General features: G+C 43.2%; 1 protein-coding gene across 1 annotated transcript in view; it reads right to left on the bottom strand.

Annotated features, from left to right (window-relative positions):
• Nucleotides 1–2945: 2945 nt before the first annotated feature.
• The window catches only part of LOC107105510 (contactin-associated protein-like 5), a 198443-nt gene continuing 178759 nt past the window's right edge, over nucleotides 2946–22629 (bottom strand). The window contains exons 9-12 of the mRNA XM_015405492.1: nucleotides 18775–19039; nucleotides 16725–16874; nucleotides 6435–6606; nucleotides 2946–3006 (exon numbers count right to left, since the gene is read on the bottom strand). Coding sequence (XP_015260978.1) covers nucleotides 2946–3006; nucleotides 6435–6606; nucleotides 16725–16874; nucleotides 18775–19039 — 648 coding nt within the window. The remainder of the gene's footprint in view (nucleotides 3007–6434; nucleotides 6607–16724; nucleotides 16875–18774; nucleotides 19040–22629) is intronic.

A 22629-nucleotide genomic window follows, 5' to 3' on the forward strand; every position in this document is an offset into this window, starting at 1 on the left:
CAAAAAAGTCCATTCTTTACAAGAATATCTGTGTCTCAAGATACTTGTGGTGGGCGTTGAGAGTGGGTTATGGAATAAGGCTAGAAAATAGGAACTAAAAAAAAGACCATCCCTTTACGAGAATATCTGTGTCTCAAGATACTTGTGGTGGGCGTTGAGAGTGGGTTATGGAATAAGGCTAGAAAATAGGAACTAAACTCTAGGGCCAGCTAAGAGAGGAAAAAGTTCAACTGTTAGCTAGCAATTGGCAAAACACAACAAGGGCTTGCCATAGCTTTAATGTGACACTGGGAAAAGTACCTGAAGATTTTACCTAGCAAAGAAATCAATATGCTTGAACAATGTATTTAATAACTAGCACATATACCCATATATATATTTATACTGCTTTCTAACCCAGGCTGGAGAAAAATAGAGAAGTAGGCTGGGCAGCTTAAGATGATTGTGAAAAGTAATGAACACATACTCGAAGGGAGAGAACATCTCGTGGTTTGAAATTCCTGTTGACCCAACGGACCAGGGGGGGCTCGACCCGAGTGACTCAAGATTGAACTTTGTGGGGAGTAATTATGCCCTTTTTGGGAAAGTAGGGGCTTTTTGTCTTAATAAAAAGCAGAAGTGAAGTAATTAGGCGACCGGGAATTATTATGTAACTTCTTGTCACCAGCTCTGGTGGCCGGAAGAGGGAATTTTTTTTATTTTCCAAACCCTCGCCGGGGACAGGATAAATGGTGTGTTCTCCCAGTGCTTCGGTGTGTTCTCCCAGTGCTCATTGGGCAGGCTGTAACCAAATAAAATCTGTTTCACTGAAGGAAAGTCTGTCTCCAGAAATTACTTATTGGTAAGGGAGAATTTCATTTACGACACGTATGAGGCGCTTTTTGGCGCCTAAACCTTTTGGCTCTCCTCATCCAGCTGAGGATGTCTCTGAATTTCTTTTCCCCTGAAGTTTTTCACAATTTTCAGAGATCTGCATTACCTGGTCTCGTTTGTGATGTGGAATTAATGGGGTTGGAGCCTGGATAAAGCCTCTGTTGATGGAAGGAATGTCCACCAGTTCAGCAGGATTTTTCTGGTTCCTGCTGCAGTTCCCAAAAAATCCCAAATGCTGCTCCCCGGGAATGAGCCCTCCTGCAACAGCATAGAAGGGGAGTTGGAGGTCCATTGGGGGTGGAATCAGTGGAAATTATCCCCCCATCCACCAAGAATATTCTCCATTGGATCCAACCCATACATTAGGAACCCTCTATTCTTTCATATCTTCTGATTTCCAGTTTTTCACTGTTTTTTGCATGTGTAAATTGCCACAATTTTCAGTTCCTTCCATTGATCTGTGTTTTCTCTTTCTCTTGCATCAATATTGCATTTTTAAAGGGGGGTTAAATAAATTGAAGGCACCAGAATCTGTAACAACTTGTGTGTTTTATATCTGAAGTCAGTTTGGAGAAATGCAATAATGGATATGTGAGTCACTATTCCTCAACTGTGTCTTGCTGCTTGTTGAAATGTGATTTGTATGGTGCAAAGTCTGACAACAGTGTCTGAACATCACAAGCCTCAGTATAACACTAGCACAGGATAGATATTATACAAACATTGTAGGCAGATAGCAGATCAGTGTAAAGGATTTGGACCAGTGTGTCAAAGTATGATCCTGAATTTTAACCTAAACCTATTAACTTTCCTGCAATTTCTAATTCGTATCTGTGTATTTTTAAACACCCACTGATTCTTTTTCGGAAACATCAGAAACATGATGTGCTGTTGGTACAAATGTTTATTTCCTACCCACCATTGTATCCTATGTTTTCTGTTGTCACGTGGTACATAACAGGCTGCATTATTTTCCTACCTGGGGGCACTGTATCTTGCAATCTATAGAATTATCAGTGGAATTCAACTAAATCAATCCATAAATGCTTAAGAAATGAACACAAGTTATGTGGCATTTGCAACACCACATTAGCTACTGAGCTCAGCTGTTTTATCTGACACTATTCATGCTGTTTCCCAGCTTCTCAATGGAAAGAAGGTTGATCTACCATCTCAGATTTCTAGGGTACCCTGTGAAACTTCAGTTTTTAATGGTGCAAGAAAAGATGGATTATATTTCACCATCCATGCTGAAATGTCTGCTACTTTCCTCTGTCTGTAACACAGGAACCTTATATTTTATACCAATAATGGCAAAGTAATAGGAAAGTACTGAAACTTCCTTGAGCCATTTTTTCTCAATTTTGTCCATGTGTATTTTCATTTAGGAGCTGTGGTGGTTCGGCTTCCGGTCGAGCTAAGATGGAGGACTGACGCACTTTCACTTTTGTGCGAAGTTGGGAAGCCAATGGAGGGAGGGGAGGAACTGGGAATGGGGTAGACAATTGATAGAATGAAATGATTTAATTTTACATGTAGTATGAGCCATTTTTTCTCAATTTTGTCCATGTGTATTTTCATTTAGGAGCTGTGGTGGTTCAAGTGGTTAAGACGCTGAACTGCAAGCTGTGGAAGGTCAAGGTCAGTAGTTCAGCAGTTCGAGACCCGAGTGTGCCGCATGACGGAGTGAGCTCCCATCTCTAGTTCCAGCTCCTGCCAACCTAACAGTTCAAAAGCAAGAAATTGCAAATAGATAGATAGGTACCACCTCAGTGGGAAGGTAACAGCGTTCTGTGCACCTTGGTGTTTAGTCATGCCGGTCACATGACCACGGAAACGTCTTCGGACAGCGCTGGCTCTTCGGCTTTGAAACGGAGATGAGCACCGCAACCCTAGAGTCAGATTCGACTGGCTTTCAAGCAAGGGAACCTTTACCTTTATTTTCATTTATTTGCTTTTAATGGGTTTCAACTAGATTTCTACAGAGATCCAGTAATTCACCTGGTACCCTTGAAACTTCCTGAAATTGCTTTTGCAAACTTCCATGGATTCTTTGCTTCCTAAAATATTGTCTATGTGTTCATTAAGTCATTCATGTGCTTGGTAAAATTTTCATTGCCCTTATTATTATTTCTGGTAAAAAATAAGAGAGATAAGAATCCTTTCCACTGAAAAACTGGCCCATTCCATTCATCTGGTCTACCAGCCTACCAGCAACAGAACTGAGTTTACTTCAGAAGATTTTCAAAACTTTCACACTGAGAATGCTTCTTAAAGAAGTTGAACTAACACATACACATTTCTAAACATGTGGATATGAAGTATGGAAAAATAAGTCAGAAGGTGAGTTTTCTCATTGCATTAATTATGTGCGTGAATTATGAGGAAGCTACCTGTACACTTTTAGTTCAATGTTCTGACGTAAAACTGAAAAGTACAGGAATCAGTTAAAATATGGTGTCAAGGTATTTACATACCAGTTCCTTGGGTAAACTACTGTCATCTGTTCTAGTCCCACAATCCAAAATGCAGCAGCTTAAATTCTGGAGAAGTGTGAACAGTCAGAGAATTTGCCTCTGGATATTTGAAGTTAGCTTGATGCAGCATCAGAGTGCTGTATCTGGCTGGCAGAATATCTGCCAGCCAACTTTAACAGTCTGTGTTGGAGGTGAGTGGGTGCAATAAGATATGATGGGCTTCTCTGGCAAATATCTGAAGACACCTTCACATGTAATATGCACATTGTAAATTAAAACATTTATATTTGTTGTTTGCATGTTTGGCTTAAGACCTCGGGTCAATGAAGCTAATAAATGAAATGGAAAATGGAATTAAAACAAAGCATGAGACAAACATCTGATTTTCAACATGTGTATATTATAATCTAGGCTTCATGAATACATGAGGAGGTGGGAGAAGTGAGATTGCATGTAGTCCATCCACTATCAAGGTCTGTGTATCCATTACCTCTTTTGCAAAGAGTCTATATTGAGAACCCTGTCCTGCAAACAAATGCAGGATACAGACTGCAAAGAGAGAACCTACGTACATGCAGCAATGAACACACAAAAGTTGGCAGCAGAGACACCAAGCATAATATCCCTCCATACATTTATTATCCCTGAATTCTATGGCTCATTTCGCACTAGAGCTGCCTCGCAGTTGCGCCACCGTTTGCCCCGACACTATTGGTCAATTTCACACCCGAAACTGCGGGGCTGCATTTTGACTCGTGGCTTCGCCCAATTTCCCCTGCAGTTTCGTGATCTTGTTTTTTGAGAATCACGAAACTGCGGAGGAAATTGGGCAAAGCCACGGGTCAAATGCAGCCCCACGGCTTTGGGTGTGAAATTGACCAATAGTATCGGGGCAAATGGCGGCGCAACCACGAGGCAGCTCTAGTGCGAAATCAGCCTAAGTCATTTGCACAAAGCTATGCAAAATCTATGAAGCTATGACTGGCTAGGTTCATTACCATACATATTAGAAGGCAGATATTGTCTTCTCTAATGTGTGAAATCAGCCTGGATTCAGAGATACATTGATTGTTACATATTCTGTTCTCCTATAGTAATGTACAAGGTGGAACTCAGGTCTCATGTGAGCGTGTGGTCATCTGGGGTTCATCTGGATTTTAGCTTTCTTTTGTAAACTACACAGCTTCTGTGCAACCAGTACGAATTTACTGCAAGGCAACCTGGGAACTATAGTTCTGAGCTGAGGTACTTTTACTCATGAAGAGATGGGTCAGATAGCTAGGAACTTTCCCTGGAGACTGGGATTGGTTATGAAGTTAGTTTAATTGAATTAACAACCCATTTTAGCTCTTTAATAAAGCCGTGGCCTAGTTAATTGTCATTACTCTCTTTTGTATTCCTTCTGGAATATGGGGGCAATAGCTATTCAGAAACCAAATCTCATCACATTCCAGTCTCCCTACAAACCTTTCCTTCCATGAAATCCATCCACAAAATGAAACTTTAACTGGGGATTTAAAGTTCAAACATTACACATTGCAATAAAAACAATCCATTGCCAAAATTTGAATTTAAGAGGAATATTTCCGCATGCCTATGATACATACTTGATGAGACAAAATTCCCATGTGTAAATTCAAGATGCGAGCATTCTTTTCGTATTCTAAAAAAGATGTCTAGCGCAATATAGGTACATTTCTTGGGAATAGTACAGATTTTCTGTACTAAAAAAACCCCTAGATCATTAAACAAAATCCTCATCCATCAGCTCACACTTTCCTTTGTGGCCCTAAAGAAAATAAGAACTAAGTTTCATAAACCCACTGAACAGGAACAGACGAGGCCATTAAAATGGCCCAGGAACAAGCCTAACTAGTAACCCCCAAAAGCAGGGCTGGTATCAGCATCCCCTGAGATGGGCAGCTGCCAGGGTCCAGGGTTTCTGGCAGGGCCCACTTGGCAGAGCTCCTCAACCATACAGTGCCAGGGAAGGATCTGTAAGGATATGCAATGGTGGCACTACTGGCAGGCACAATGCATCTGCATACACCACCCAGAACTGTCAGGGAAAGGACATATAGCCAGTAGAAAGGCTCACAAACAGAGGAAGGAAGGAAGGAAGGAAGGAAGGAAGGAAGGAAGGAAGGAAGGAAGGAAGGAAGGAAGGAAGGAAATGATGTGGGTGAGCTGGAAGGAGGGCATGAGCGGGGATCCTGGTGGGGGTCAGAACAGTATAGGGGGGGTACTGGACACTCTCTGCCCCCCAAAAAAACCCTGGAACCAGTCCTGCCCACAGGGGCTACTTTACTTAAAACCTGGCCAATAAAGCACAAAAGAAAACAAAATGCAAGATTATGCCTGTCATCATCATTGTTGTCAGGGTCTGAATCAGGCGACCACTGAGGTGCTGCCAGGTCCACTGGTGCCCAGCCAGCATAGTTTACTCCTGACCCACAGTCATCCTCTGAGTTAGTGGTCCATCAGGATATTATCCAGTACAATAAAGAAACCAATCCACCCTGCTTGCCCGCCTGGTCATTTAAGGAAATTCTTAATAGCCATAGGTGACCACTGACCAGGCAAATTTGTAAACCGGTAGTAGAAAATAGAAAAAGCAGACTGGATTAGATGACCTTCAAGATACTTCCCCAAATTCTGTAATTTTTACGGGGCATTTTATTGCTTCTACATAATAACAATGCTAGGGAACACACCACAGCATGCAATTCTAAACAATCCATGTAACTGAAGCAGCAAGTGCATTAAGGAGATGGCCCCTTTTGATGATTTAAACAGTGTCTCCTTTGCTCTCCCTTCCTTTTAAAACTTCAAAGCTCTCAACTCAAAACAGTGCAACGCATCATCAGCGACTTACAACATCTACTGGATAATGATCGTTCGCTTTTACAGGTATTGGGGGGCAAACTTTTTTTATGGCACACAGACAGCCCCCCCCCATCTCAAACAACTCCTCATCCACCATAATACAACATCTAATTTGAACGTGGACACCGGAACCAAAGCTTGCAATAAATCCAGAAGCCAACTTAAACAAAGCATAAGAAAAGGAGAAGGAATAGTTACCTGTCTTTGATGCCACAGAGATCGATGCGCAAATCGCTAAAATTCCCCAGGGAACCTTTCTGAACTAAAATGAGGTCCTTGGGCTGGTTATCAATAAAGATGAGCCTCATGCAGCCTTGAAAAGCCGTAATGGGATTTAAACATTTCAAATCAGTGAAATTGTTGGGGCACCCTGTGGGATAAAGAAGGGAGAAAAGAATATAGATGAAGAATACTTAAAAGATAATTTATTTCCTTGGGGACAGACTGATGGAAAGTCTAATTATTCCTAGTGTTTTCGTTGTTTGCTCAGTGCAAGCATCAGAATTACAAATTATTATTCTTCTTTTTGTAAAAAAAAAAAAAAGCAACCAGGCAATAATGCTGATAGAATACAGACCCATGGAGATGTGAGAAACGGCTTCTTTTTTTTGCCTTCTTTGTAAAAGGAGAAGGTACAATTTAGATCTATTAAAAGTGTTGTCATTGACGTCAATGGGATATGGAATGGACCTGCATGGTACCACCCAGCTAAGGAAACCCTGTTGAAATGTACAGAGGCCTGGGTCTTCCCTGGCAACTATTTTTGTGCCTTTGGGGCTGCCCCTCACCTAAGAATTGCAGCAAAGGTGGAGTGCAGAAGATATCAAGGCAATGTTTCAAAACTGATTGCTAGTTCCCCCACAACAAAACTTATTTATCAGGTTGTATACCCCCTGTAATAAATCTGACTAAGTCAAATTCATGCCAATCATGCCCTTAACACTGTAGCAAGAGATGAGGCTGTTGCACCAACTGGAGATCTAACTCTTTCCTTTAAACCCAAAGCAAAATGTCATCTCTGTTGTTCATATGTGACCCACATCTTTATGCTCAAAGTCCTCCATTACTATGTCATAACTACTGATATCAGAGTAACCACATTCATAATGACATCTACAGCACAGACGTGTACTCAAAACTATCCTAATGTGTCTTCATCTCTTTGACGAGGATGGAAAAGGACAACAAAATCTATACCAGTGCTGCTGTATACTCCTGAAATATGAAAGAAACAGCAAACCAATGTGACCAGGAGTTATGTTCATGAAGAGAACTGAGAGCTTTTAAGGCAGCTGCCTGGATGCAATGGTTACTCACTTTCAGAGATCATTTCGTAGAAAAAGAGGTGCAGGAGCTCATTAGCATAACTCATTAGCATAACTTATTTGCATATGCCACACCCCCTGACATCACCGGAAGTGTGTCAGAAGGCAACACCCACCGCTCAGGCTCCACTGGATTGTTTTGGATTGCTAGCTATGGGGGGAAGGGACGTGCAGATCTGTCCTTCCAGAGGAGGGAGAGCTTGTACCTGAATAAAACTTGGTCTTAAAGGTGCCACTGGACTGTTTTGGACTGGGGGGGGGGCCTCTGCAACTTACCTGGTTGCTTCTTGTTCTGACTGAGGGCTGCTGGGAGCAGGAGGGGGGCTTGTTGCATGTGCCCTCCCCCTGGACTCTTTACTGCCAGAGCTCTGCTCCTGTGCGCTCCTGCAGGAAATGACCCCTGCTCACTTTTAATCGATGCACAACACATAGTAGTGAAGGAAGAACAACAGAATAATACTCTGTGCAGTTCTAAATAGAATGCAGCCCATTGATTTTAATGGACTTAGAAGGGTGTAACTGTGCTTAGGAGTGCACTGTAAATGATCATTGTATCATATTTTAATCCTATCCTTCTTGCATGGAATTTTGGGCTGCATATATGGCTCTCCTGTCCCCCATTTTATCCTCACAATTATTACATGAAGTAGGCTAGCCAGAGAAAAAAGTAACTGACCCAAGGTCACCCAATACACTTCATAGCTGAGTGGGGATTGGAAATCAGGTCTTGTCAGACTCCTGGACAAAGTTACTCTCAACAACACAAGTTAAATAAATGTTCTCTATTTCAAAAACCAGGAAATTTTCATTCATTCATTCATTCATTCATTCATTCATTCATTCATTCATTCATTCATTCATTCACTTTCTATCCCACCCTTCCCGTAAGCGGGCTCAGGGCAGGTTACAAAGTCACATAAAGATTGTGATTACAATAACAATAAATAGAAATTAAACAATAACATTAACAATATCAACCGTGCAGGAAACCAGAGTGAGCCCACCTTGATAACAAAGCTCAGATGGAAGCATTTCAGAGTTTCTGGCAGGCCATAATACATAGCCCATACTAGCCAGATGTTCTGCCCTTCCATCTGCAGTTATTCAAGGCAGGTATAATAAAAACCCCTACCCTGAAAGGCTATGTTCATGCACTTCATGCGAGGTCGAATCAGTAGAGCATATGTTTTTCAGTTGCCCATTCTACAGAGAGGCTTGTCTTAAAATCATTACCCCATTAGTTGGTAGGGTACCTGGTCACATCAATACGAACAAAGCAAGATTTCACTGGCTTCTATCAGATAAGAATGCAGAGATTACACGTTCAGTTGATGAGTTCTGTGCATTGATTCTTAGATTGTGGGAGCTACATTTTAAAAGTTTTTAACTTTAGATTTTATTCTGTATATTATCTCTGTTTTTTCCTTCTTTTTCATACTATATTTATATTGTATGCTGGTCTTAAGACTGTAATAATAAAACTAACTAGTGACATAGCCCATGGACAACAGTGGACTTGGAAAGTCACAGAGTACACAGGACAGCTCTAGTCTACTTTCTACAGTTCTTTACCATGCATGTTTTAACAGGAACACTGTTAAAGCATCTCTATATCAGACTAAGCCAAGGGTATGACCATAAACTAGCACAAGTCATTGATAAAGGCACTAAAACGACAGCAGGCAGATGTTCAGGCAGTGGCTTCATGCCATCTGCTGCCAAGGTATGCCCTAGAAACCCTTTGCCACCTTTTTTCAATATTGCGTTTCAATTGCACTGAGCTTTATGCCTGCTTGTCGGGGTTATGTCAGCATCTGGGCTAGAGTACCAGTATGCTAAGGGACAATTGTGCGGGGAAAATGAAAATGTCATCCATAGCATTACACAACCTAAATATAACCAAGGAATATAGAATAGACTTGCTGAAATATCAGAGGTGTAAAGATCAAAGGAAAATGAAGTCTTTAATGCCTCTGCATCCTGCAAGAAGGTAACAGTGATTCCATCACACATTTAAAAAGAGCCACTGAAGCCAAACATTGTTAATTTAGGGCAAACTGTTCTTCCAGTCATCCAAGCAGATAGCCCAAAGATAGGATCAAAAGATATCAGTAGAGTGTTTCTATGAAGAAGGCCAGAATTGTTCTGAGCAACATCACACACCTACAAGAAATGCACTTTAAGTGTCCAAAGATTTCTGCTACATCCACTCAAGCCAGTAGAGGTGCCTACATTGCCTGCATGCAATATATTGTGCCCCCTTGCCACTTATATTTACTTTTTACTTCTGCAGGAAAAAAAAGAAAATTGAGCTTGTAAAGACTGGGGGCGGTGGAATACAGAATCAGTATGAAGGCAGCATGCTAATTGTGTTTGCACCTGGGTGCTTATTTAAATTACTTAATGTGTTACTGTTGCCCCCTTTTCTGATTTTAATCATATGGGCTCTGAATCACATAACTGCTTGTCAAGCCTTCAGCTTCATGTGTTTATTATTTTTTTTAAAAGAACTTTCAATTAAATAGAAACCCAACAGACCATAGTTAAGGAGAAAACTTTGAAAACCAAACCCTTGGGAGTTCAAAAATTAGCCAACGAAGGCCAGAAAACATGTGGGGGGAGGCATGACTGTTCACCCTGGAGCAAAATAAAGTGTGGTAGCCTGATCACACGGTCCCCCGAGTCTTTGCACGTAGGCTGTTAGCTGGCGATCACATGGCAATGCTGGAGCGTGGCAAAGAAGCGACGTGGCAAGAGTTTCGCATTTGTGTGCATGCGTAGTTCCGCGGAGCAGCACTGATTTCAGTTACGTGTTTGTGCGCATGTGCTTACAAAAAACATCCAGTTTGCAACGGGATGTGGACGGACGCCAGATGCCATGGGATACTAGTGCTCCCGTGATCAGACGCCCGCCCCTGCTCTGCATTTTCCGGATACTAGTGATCTTTCCAAGGTACTTTTTTACTGCACATTTTTGGCGGGATGCCACGGGTTGGCCACGGGTGCGCTACGCTTCCCAGATGTTGCGGTGTGATCGTGCCCCAAAAATCCACCTGACATTCATGCCTTTAGTGTGGCAAATCCTCCATGTGACCGGGGCCGAAAGAACTTATAATGCTTAATCACATTTTAAGCCATAAACTGATCAACAGATTGCATTTAAATGAATGATAGGGTGAGTGCGATTCTTAAATCTTATTTTTTGCATGAAAACCTCTCCGCTGATACACTGCCTTGCCTGCACAAGAAACATACAACTGGATCCTAGACAGACACATGTCTGAAAACATAGAAGCAGGTGTCAGGCTCATGCCTGCAAAGATTATGAAACTTGGAGCTGAGTAATGTCAGATATAGCTTGTGTGCCACCACTGAGCAACAGCCAAAGGAAGTAATGTAGGATGACTACTCTGAAACCTCTTGAATATTAAAAGAGCAGAGTAGATCATCACAACTTTGTCACTGCAAAAGTCTGCATGACTAATATTATGAACCACCAATATCCTAAGCTTTCTGTTGTTCAGCATCTCACATCTGCCTTGCTTTTCCCTCTCTTACCCCTTAACTCACGTGGTCTGTAATTGTTGCCCAAATCCCTGCCTCACAATTGGTAGTTCAATAGTATATGCAAATATGTGAAGTTAATCATCTGTAAACCCCCTTCCTTTTTTAATAAGATTCCGTCCCATTTCTCATGGAGCCCTTATTTCCTCTCCTACTCTGAGAGGTCCTTCATTCCATTCCTTCCCTATTTAGCATCATCTGATCAGTGACATCTGTAGCATCCACAGCATTTTTTGGTTTGTTGTTTCTCTGCACTGAGGTCAGGGTCACAATATCGCCTGACTCTCCCTGACCCGAAAGACTCCAGACTGGCCATCACAAGGGCCAGAGCCTTTTCAGTGGCAGCTCCACACTGGTGGAACGAGCTCCTGGAGGACATCAGGGCCCTGTGGGACCTTTTACAGTTCTGCAGGGCCTGTAAAATGGAGCTCTTCTACCAGACCTTCAACTAGGAGCCACCACTGGAGCCATCGGAAACTTAACATACTACAGCCCTACATTACAATGTTGGTGCATGGCTTCCTTGCTTCGGACTATATACTCTACTACCGCCATCTGTACTTGTTATTACATATGTACATTGCTGGTTTTGTGAATTTCGTCAATTTTAATGTATTTATTGTTTTGTTGTTTTATCTATCTTTTTGTGTACGCCGCCTTGAGACAGTTTGCTCCGGCTAGGCGGGATACAAATCTAAAGTAATAAATAATAAAGAAATACATTTCATCATAGGCTTTGACGAAGTTTGAACTCTGTATACATAGACCAGCAGCCCCGTCCCTATTTAACTCAGGCCCCACTGTAGATAAAGCGGGTGAGCTTAACAACTCAGTCCGATGCTTTTTGTTTAATAATGATTTGGAGTTGGGAGTAAGCAGTGAAGTGGCTAAATTTGCGGATGACACGAAGTTGTTCAGGGTGGTGAGAACCAGGATGGGCGAGGATGGGCGAGTGGGCCTCAAAATGGCAAATGGGGTTCAATGTGGGCAAGTGCAAAGTGATGCACATTGGAGGCAAAAATCCTAACTATAAATACACATTGATGGGGTCCGAACTGGTGGAGACTGACCAAGAGAGAGATTTTGGAGTCATAGTAGATAACTCAATGAAAATGTCTAGACAGTGTGCAACTGCAATAAAAAAGGCCAACGCTATGCTGGAGATTATTAGGAAGGAAATTGAAAACAAATCAGCCAGTATCATAATGCCCCGTATAAATCAATGGTGTGACCTCATTTGGAGTACTGTGTACAGTTCTGGTCACCACACCCCAAAAAGGATATGATAGCATTGGAAAAATGCAGAAAAGGGCAACTAGAGTTATAAAAGGGTTGGAACACTTTCCCTATGAAGAAAGGTTAAAACGCTTGGGGCTCTTTAGCTCGGAGAAACGACGGCTGAGGGGTGACATGATCGAGGTTTCTAAGATTATGCATGGGACAGAGCAGGTTGAGAAAGAAGTACTTTTCTCCTTTTCTCACAATACAAGAACTTGTGGGCATTCCATGAAATTGCTGAGCAGTCGGATTAGAATTGATAAAAGGAAGTACACCTTCACCCAAAGAGTGATTAACACATGGAATTCACTGCCACAGGAGGTGGTGGCAGGTACAAGCATGGACAGCTTCAAGAGGGAATTAGATAAGCATATGGAGCAGAGATCCATCAGTGGCTATTAAGGTATAGATAGGAACTCTCAGGCAAGTGATGCTCTGTATTCTTGGTGCTTGGGTGGGGGCAACAGTGGGAAGGCTTCTAGTGTCCTGGCCCCACTGCTGGACCTCCTGATGGCACCTGGTAATTTTTGCCACTGTGTGACAGAGTGTTGGACTAGATGGGCCATTGGCCTGATCCAACATCGGCTTTTCTTAGGTTCTTAACAGACTCGCAAGCCCTTCTCTGTTCCTTTACTCTTGGGAGTCAGACAAAACTCTACTTGGCAATATGCTCCTTCCCCTCACTCCCAAAGGGTGCCAGTTATCAACTGAGTAACCACAGACTGCTGCCAGTGACTCTTGGAAGTATCTTCTGCCAGAGAGAATCAATTATTTATTTATTATTTATTTATTTATTAAATTAGACTTATCAGGCTGCTCTTCCCTGTGAGCATCAATAAAAATACAATAATACTAGACTTAAAACAACATTAAAATTCAACAACCACAGTAAAACAGTACAATCCAAGATGGAGATAAATTTCCAATACCCACTTTCCCCCCTGGGTTAAGTAACATGCAGAGCCGTGGGGGGGGGAATGTAAGAGTGCCAGGCCATTGCTGTCCTCATCCAAATGCCTGGTGGAACATCTCTGCCTTGCAAGCCCTACAGAATGGTAACAGATACCATAGGGCATGGATGTCCTCAGGCAGAGAGTTCTACCAGGTAGGGGTTAGGGATGAAAAGGCCCTGGCCCTGGTTGAGGACAGCTGGATCTCTCCTGGGCCAGGGACCACCAGGAGGTTCCTATTTCCAAATCATAATGCCTAAGGTATATTGAGAGACAGTCCCAAAGACAAGTGGGTATCTGACCCTAAGGGCCTTGAAGGTTAGGACCCGTGCAGCCACATTCTGGATCAGTTGGAACTTCTGGGTCAGGTTCAAGGGTAGGCCCGTGTAGAGTGAAATGCAGTAATCTATTCTGGAGCTGGCCGTTTCATGGATTACCATGTCTACGTTGGGGCAAGGCAAATAGGGAGCCAGGTGCCTAACCTGGCACAGTTGAAGAAACGCCAGTTTGGCAACCTTCGCAACCTGGGCTAGCGATAAGGGCGTCCTGTCAAGTGCTGGGAGATGAAAACCCAACCTTGGCTCTCCCCCACCCAGCCACGGAACCTGTCAGCTGGATTCAGTTTCAACTGGCTCTGTTTTAACCACACAACCATGGCCTCCAGGCCCTCAGCTAAATTCATGGGAATGGCGTCTGGCTGCCCACCCATCCACAGAAATAGCTGGGTGCAGGGGTCCTTTCATAGAAAAAGAGCTAGGGGAACTCATTAGCATAACTCATTAGCATATGCCACACCCCCTGACATCACCAGAAGTGTGTCATAAGGCCACACACCCTGACATCACCGGAAGTGTGTCATAAGGCCACACACCCCGCCCCCAACGGTCCCGGCCGCCGCTGCCGGCCTTGCAGCTCCACTGCCGAGCCCCATGAGGGGCCTGGCGGTGGACCTGCAAGGCCGGCGGGAGTGCAAGGAAGCCCCGCGAAGGCCCTCCCTGGCCCCAGGCAAGCAGGGGTGGGGAGAGGCAGGGAGGAAGCAACTTACCCTCCCTCTTCTCCTGCCTCCTCCTGGCTGAATGAGGGCTGGAAGCGGGGTGGCCGGAAGCAGGAGGCGGGGCTTTGTCATGTGCCCCACCCCCCGTACCTCACCCGGGGGAACTGCGATCCCCCGCGATCCCCCCGAAATGACCTCTGGCTGGGTGTCATCGGCATATTGATGACATCCCAGCCCGAAACTCCACACCAGCTGGGCAAGGGGGTGCATGTAGATGGTGAATAACATTGCAGAGAGAAGTGCCCCCTGGGGGACCCCACATTCTAACAGGTGTCTTGGGGACACCTTCCCCCCCAATGCCACCCTCTGTCCCCAACCATACAGGAATGAAGTGAGCCATTGCAAGGCTACCCCACGAATACCAATGTCAGCGAGGCAGTGAGTCAATAGATGGTGATTGACTGTGTCAAATGCTGCTGTCAGACTGATCGATAGCAGCAGCGCTGACCCGCCCCGATCCAGCTGTCTGCAAAGATCATCTGTGAGGGTGACCAACACTGTCTCCATCCCGTGGCCTAGGCGGAAACTGGATTGGAATGGATCCAACACCTATGTGTCATCCAGGAAAGTCTGAAGCTGCTCTGCCACCACTCTTTCAATTACCTTACCCAGAAATGGGAGATTAGAAACTGGGCGGTAATTGGTCAGATCAATTGGATCTGAGTTTGTTCTTCTAAGGCCGAATCTGCATTTGTCTTTCCCAAAGTTGGAACCAGAAGTATACTTACTTAATATGTTACCAGATGGGATTAAACACAATGATCTATGTTTGATATTATATATCCTTACTACGTCTAGAATTCTCATAGCGAAATGTTGGAAATCAGATAGAATACCAAGCAGAGAAAAATTCATTATGAAAATTATGGAAATAAAAGAAATGGATAAAGTAAATATAATATTGTCAGGGAAAGACAAAAATGTGTTCCAAAAAATATGGCAAAAATAGATAGATGGATGGGGGGAAATGAGTAATGCAAACTCCAAAAATTGTTGTATATGACTATATCTTTGCTTTTTTGTTATGGGAAAAAATAAATAAACTATTAAAAAAAGAGCTGTCTACATTTGGTGTCATTTTCACACCTCAACAGTGCTAGCATACTTTTGCATGTCCACATATGTTTATCGTCCTTTCGGGGCGGCTCCACTGTCATTGCACCTCCCCACTGCTTTAAAAGAATCTTCTCCAAACAACATTCAAACAAGCATAGAGAAATATGGTGTCACAGCAGCACGAAACTGATTTTAAAATGTAAATGCAGATTCCACCTAAGAGTGGGGTAACCACTGCCTCCTTCAGCCATACTGAAAAAGATCCTGAATCCAGGGATGAATTGATAATATCTTCCAGAGAGCCTCACAATCCCTCTCTGCTAGCTTTCACCAGTCACGAGGGACACAGATCTAGGAGGCAAGTGGTCAGCCTAACAGCACCCAGACTCCTGTTGACATTGTCTAACACTCCATTCCTTTGTTGCCATTTAGTGGCCTCATGGGTTGCCACACCTCCCACTGCCTTTCTACAAGCAAGCACAGAGGTGATCTATCACAACGTTTCACTGTACAGCTATTGTGCTCCAAGGATAGTGAGCTTTTGTGTTGCCTTACCCAGTTTAATAAATGCATAAAAGACACATATTCTGTTCAAGTTTTGGGGTTTAGAAGGGGAACAAAGAAAAGGTGAAAACATGTACTCTTCTCTCTCTTTTCTAGGTGCTCCCTAAATGATTTTTGACTTAGGACAGGCAAGCTTTATTTAAGTTGCAATAAATTACAGTTCATCATTACATCAGATGTCTAGGCTGGCACTTCTGTCCATTATTCCCTGCCTCATGGATAAGGACCAAGGTGAAAGAGCTGCCCCAAATGGAAGAACCCTCTTCCTCACCTCCAGAGTCTTTTTAACCCCTCTGCCACCCCACATTGCCTCCCCCCTTTGAGATGACCTTCCTGACCTTTTATATTTTGCTTTAAATTTTGTGGTTATTTTAATTGTAGGCTGCCTTGAGCAGGACTCACAAGAGGACGCATAGAAGTATCTTTACAAATAAATAACAAATGCACCAAAAAAGGGAGAGAGGACAGACAGAGAAAAGTAAGGTTTTCTCTTTTTGGTCCTTCTTCAGTCCCACATTCCGAAATTCATTTAAACTACTCAATCCCAGTTGTATTTTTGTTTTTGTTCTACAGTTTTTTGGGAGATTTTATTCTGTAATTGTTCAACTTTAGCAACAGGGCTTACAAAAACATATCACCCCCACTCCCTTCTGAATAGATGGTTTTCCACAGTGTCTTCACACTGGACCTAACTTACCTCCAAAATAGTAGCTTTTCCCAGAATTAATCTGTGAGACAGTAGTTGCATGAACAGCAGATGCTACACCATCATCTAGCGTTAGGGTGATGTGATGTCTTCTAGCATTGATGTTAACTGAATGCCATAGGCCATCATATAGATTGCTGCCTGGAGAATAAAGAAGAAGCACAAAACAGATGAACCAACCATAGGGGAAGAGATAATACTTCTGAATAATGAGTCCACTTTAGCAGAAGAACAAAAGTGTTGAACGGGCATCAACCATTCATACAGCTGAAAACTGGACCCTTATCTAGTATTCTGTAAACAAGCTCTCATGTTTATTCAGCAAGGGGAGATATCGATATATTTTTTAAAAATAAGTTTTTATTGTTTTTGTTAATAACATTAACATTACATACATCAAATACTTTTTGATTCTAAATTAATAAGGATAATTACATACATTCCTAACATCTATTCTCGCCATACAGCACTAGTAAGTCACCATGAGTCTGACCATTATAGATTACCTACTATAGCCTATAAATATAACCATTTATGATAGATCTGCTTAGCAGGAAGAATATCCTTCGTTATCATGTAGTCTAACACAGGGGCCCAAGTCCTAACAAATTTGGTGTAGGTTGGCGTGTTACTGTTATTCGCTCTCGTCAGGGAGTCTGTAATTTTTGCCATTATAAACTGATCCCAAATTTTCTCTTGCCATGTTGAAATTGTAGGGAGATAAGGAGATTTCCAAGCCGCTGCTATTGTTAACCTGGCTGCAGCTAATAATGTCGAAATAAGTTCCTTACTGCCCCCTGTACTCGAATCTTTCCAGCACCACTTCCGGATTGCATAGTAATGTCTGCCTGGTTATCTCATTAATCTGAGATATCACACTTCTCCAAAAAGATTGTATTCCTAGACAGCCCCACCAGCAATGATAGTATGTCCCTATCTGACCGCACTGCTTCCAGTAAACATTATGTATTGATGGTTTAATATTATGTAGCTGTTGTGGAGTAAGGTACCAACGAGAAGTCAATTTGAAGAATTGAAGACGAATATTATATATGGAAGACTTGTTCGCTGGCGGTATTAGATATCGATATATGTATCCTTCTGCCCACAGCAGTTCTCGAGGTGGATATTTGTTCTACACCACCATTGCTCAGGAAAAACTGAACTGAAATCTGGGTCTGCTACTACTCAGAGCAAAGCTGCTCAGAGGTGTTTTCTACAAGAAGCCAAGTATGTATTTTTGTTTTATATATATTCCCATTGCCCCTCTCCCCTGCACATGTACACACAATCGGATGTTACATGGAATAATGAATCATATAAATGTAAAACACTGGAGTGAGTAGATTTTGCCTTGAAACGATAAATCTCATGAATTTTGGTCATGCTGTCCTGAGCAGATCAGGAAAGTAGCATCCCTGTCCAAAGTCTGGAGATCTTTTTTGGAAGGCTAATTGTTCACAATGGAACTTCAAAGAAATGTTTTTAGGATTAACTTGAACTTTTGTGGATTTTGATTTTTATGCTGCAAAATACCTGTACAACAAGGGAGAATGGTTTACTTTAAAAAAAAGTGCTTGGCTAACTTGTATTTAGAATTGTAGCCAAATCATTCTGTGGCTCTTTAAAGAAACATTATTCATCTCCTGAATATGAAAACTCATTCTGCAATAAATGAGTTAATCTTTATGATGCAACTAAACTTTTTTTGTGTGCGTTTTGTTTTTTGCTAAAGTAGAGGGGGGGGGAATGGCTAATCCTCTAGAATGTCCCCATAGTGATTGGGTGGGGAAGAAGAGGTTAACATTTCTTGCCTTTTGAATTGCCGGCAAAGAATTCAGTGTCCTTTACACAAATATCAAGCAAAGGACTTGTCCGATCAGCCACAAATCTGCATATTGTTAAGATCTTCCCACTCACTAAACTCGGCAGAGCAATTAAAAGACAGTTGTCAGCTTGGATTGCCCAATTATGCCTTCCCTTAAAACAAATGAGTCACGTTCCAAGTGCTTATTAATATCTGAAATGAGTATATGATTACCTGCATTGATTGCCACATATTTCTCTACTCCTTTCTGGATGATAAGGGATAGTAGGCCATGATGGAGGTATACTAGGAGAGAACCTGAACCTCCTGACAGTTCTGTGGACAGGAGCAAACCATCTTTGTTCCATGTTCGAAACTGGAAACTTACTGACAGTCCGTCAAGTTGTGGGGTGCCTGGCAAGAGCAGGTAACTGTTGTTGGAACGGTCAAAGGTGATGGGAGTGATTTGTGGCTCTGAGCACGCAAAAGTCACATTGCCCTGGAATGTAATTAAAAAGGAAAACATTTTTAATAGGAACAATGCTTTTTTTTTTTTTACAGATTAGTGCTCTGAGCCAAGGAAATGTACACACTGAAAGTTAGCAACAAGGAAAATCAGAATGAGTTTCATAATTAACGCAAAGTAGAAGAAATATAGGAGTATACTGATCTTTTTCTATTGTCGACATTACCATTTTATGATCTGATGTATTATGTTATGGCCTATGGCTAAGGCAATAAACTTATACTACTTATGGACTGGATAAAAGGGGCCAGAAGCAAGGACATAACAGGAAAGGAGTTTGAACAGGATGCCCCTCCAGAGCACTGCTATCTGAGAAGAGATTTATTTATTTATTTATTAGATTTATACCCTGCCCTCCCCAACGGGCTCAGGGCAGCTAACAACAGAGGCAATTGCCACAACAACAGTTAAAACAACATAAAAACAATCATGAAACAGTATAAAACAATCATTAAGTAAAGTGCGGTGCTCTTGATGTTAAATTTTCTTAATCCAAGATGAGTTCCAATTTGTCAACCTAACTTGACAACATACACTCTTCGGTTAACTAGGCATCTGCCCAGGGCTGGCTCACCTCCAGATCTAATCCACCGTCGAAGATGGCAGCTCGGTGGTGGTACAGTGACGGCGGCAGCTCCTATGCCTGGCGGAAGAGCTCCGTCTTGCAGGCCCTGCAGAACTGCGCCAGGTCCCTGCTCTGGGAGCTCATTCCACCAGATAGGAGCCGCCGCCGAAAAAGCCCTGGCCCTGGTTGCAGCCAGCTTGATGTCCTTGGGGCCGGGAACCATTAATAGGTGTTGCGACCCCGACCGTAGAGCTCTTGGGGGAACATATGGAGAAAGGCGGTCCCTTAGGTACGCTGGACCCTGGCCATCCCCAAATCAACTATATTTCATCCTTCTGTGCAAGCCCACCAAGGGATCCTTCTGGAGGTGGCATACAAATCAAGTATATGCCTGTGCTGAGAAACAGAACTCAAGCTTATCAGGGTATGTGTGTGTGCATGAAATTCTGTCTGCTTCCTGACCAGAATGATTGTAGAAAATCCCAGGGGCATCTCCCTACATTTCCAGTTAAACGATCTCAGGCTGTAGCCAGTGCTGAACTAGATGGACCACTAGCCCAATAAATCATGAGGTAACGTCTTATAGCCTACACGGATAGGGGAATTCCAATCCTATACCTGACTTTTGGACATCTTTAGGGCAGAAGCTATGGCTCAGTGATATAACATAAGAACATAAGAGAAGCCAATGTTGGATCAGGCCAATGGCCCATCCAGTCCAACACTCTGTCACACAGTGGCCAGCAATACCAGGTGATATCAGGAGGTTCATCAGTGGGGCCAGGACACTAGGAGCCCTCACACTATTAACCCCCCCCCAGCACCAAAAATACAGAGCATCACTTGCCCCGGAGTACCTATCTATACCTTGTGGCTAATAGCCACGGATGGACCTCTGCTCCATAGAACATCTGTTTGCATGAAGAAACAGGCTCAATTGGATTCAGCTTCAGCCAGCTCAATCTGTGCCAACCAGCTTGGAGTCAGACTGGCCGCCCAACAACAGATAGAGCTGGGTGTCATCTGCGTACTGATGACATCCCAGCCCATGCCTCCAGGCAATCTGGGCAAGGGGGTGCATATAGATGTTAAAGAGCATCAGGGACAGCACTACCCCTTGGGGCACTACACAAACCAGTGGGTGCCTTCGGGATAGCTATTCACCCAATGCCACCCTTTGTCCCTAACCTTGGAGAAAGGAAGTAAGCCACTGTAAGGCCAGTCCCTGGACTCCAATGTCGGTGAGGCGGTGGATCAGTAGCTGATGGTTGACTGTGTCAAACTCTGCCAACAGGTCTAACATCAACACCACTGCCATTCCACCCTGATCCAGATGCCTCTGAAGGTCATCTGTGAGGGCAACCAGTACTGTCTTCATCCTATGGCCTGGGTGAAAGCCGGACTGGAAGGGGTCTAAAATGGAAGCGTCATCCAAGAAGCCCTGTAACTGAACTGCCACTGACCTCTCTATTATCTTGCCCAAGTAGGTGTGGCCAACTCTGAAGCCAGCCAGAACTTCGTTCCTGTGCGTTCCTGCCCAAAAATAGCCCTGTAAACAGTCATAATAGAGGGCTACCAGCATATTTGAATATCAAGTTGAACTTCATAATACCAAAAACATTGATTTTCAATAGTGTATTTTTATGCTACACTTTTGTGGTGGGAACTGGCATAAAGTCAGCCAATTTATGGTGACCCCATAGGGGTTTTAAGGCAACAAACAGGCAGAGGTGGTTTGTCATGGCCTGCCTCTACACAGCAGCCCTGGATGTTTCTGGTATTCTCCTATCCAAGTACAAAACAGCCAACCCTGCTTAGCTTCCAAAACACATAGAAATCAGGCTATCATGGACCATCCAGGTCAGAGTATGATACTTACTATAGCATATTAACTATGGATAAAACGTACTGACATTTAAGCAAAAAAAATTTTTTGGAAGATATTATGCCTGTCTACAGTATACACCGAAACGATCAACTATTGCTATCGCTTGTTTTACATAAATATCTTCACAGGAAACATTTTGAATATTAAACCCTGTGTACCATTCATTCCTAAACAAGCGAACCTAAACAGCATGGTAAAAAGTAGAGACATCACCCTGCCAACCAAAGTCCGCATGGTCAAAGCAATGGTATTCCCAGTAGTCATGCATGGCTGCGAGAGTTGGACTATAAGGAAGGCCGAGAGCCGAAGAATAGATTCATTCGAACTATGGTGCTGGAGAAGACTCTTGAGAGTCCCTTGAACTGCAAGAAGATCAGATCAGTCAATCCTCAAAGAAATCAACCCTGACTGTTCCCTGGAAGGCCAGATAATGAAACTGAAGCGCAAATACTTTGGCCACCCAATGAGAAGGGAGCACTCACTGGAGAAGTCCCTGATGCTGGGAAAGATTGAAGGTCAAAGAAGACGGGGACAGCAAAGGATGAGATGGTTAGACAGTGTCATCGATGCAACGAACATAAGAACATAAGAACATAAGAGATGCCAATGTTGGATTAGTCCAACACTCTGTATCACACAGTGGCCAGAAATACCAGTGCCATCAGGAGGTCCACCAGTGGGGCCAGGACATTAGAAGCCCTCCCACTGTTGACCTCCCCAAGCACCAAGATGACAGAGCATCACTTGCCCCAGAGTCCCTATCTATACCTTGTGGCTAATAGCCACTGATGGACCTCTGCTCCATATGCTTATCTAATCCCCTTTTGAAGCCGTCCATGCTTGTAGCCGCCACCACTTCCTGTGGCAGTGAATTCCAAGTGTTAATCACTCTTTGGGTGAAGAAGTACTTCCTTTTATCCGTTCTAACCCGACCGCTTTTATCCGTTCTAACCCGACATGAAATTGAGCAAACTTCAGAGGACGGCAGAAGACAGGAAGGCCTGGCGTGATCTGGTCCATGGGGTCGCGAAGAGTCAGACTCGACTGTGTGACTGAACAACAACAACATCATTCATTCCAAAGAGAAAACAAGTAATTGGAGCTTACTGC

This window comes from Gekko japonicus, unplaced genomic scaffold (genome assembly GCF_001447785.1).
Source record: "Gekko japonicus isolate JY-2015 unplaced genomic scaffold, Gekko_japonicus_V1.1 scaffold2235, whole genome shotgun sequence".
NCBI classification, from domain to species: Eukaryota; Metazoa; Chordata; class Lepidosauria; order Squamata; family Gekkonidae; genus Gekko; species Gekko japonicus.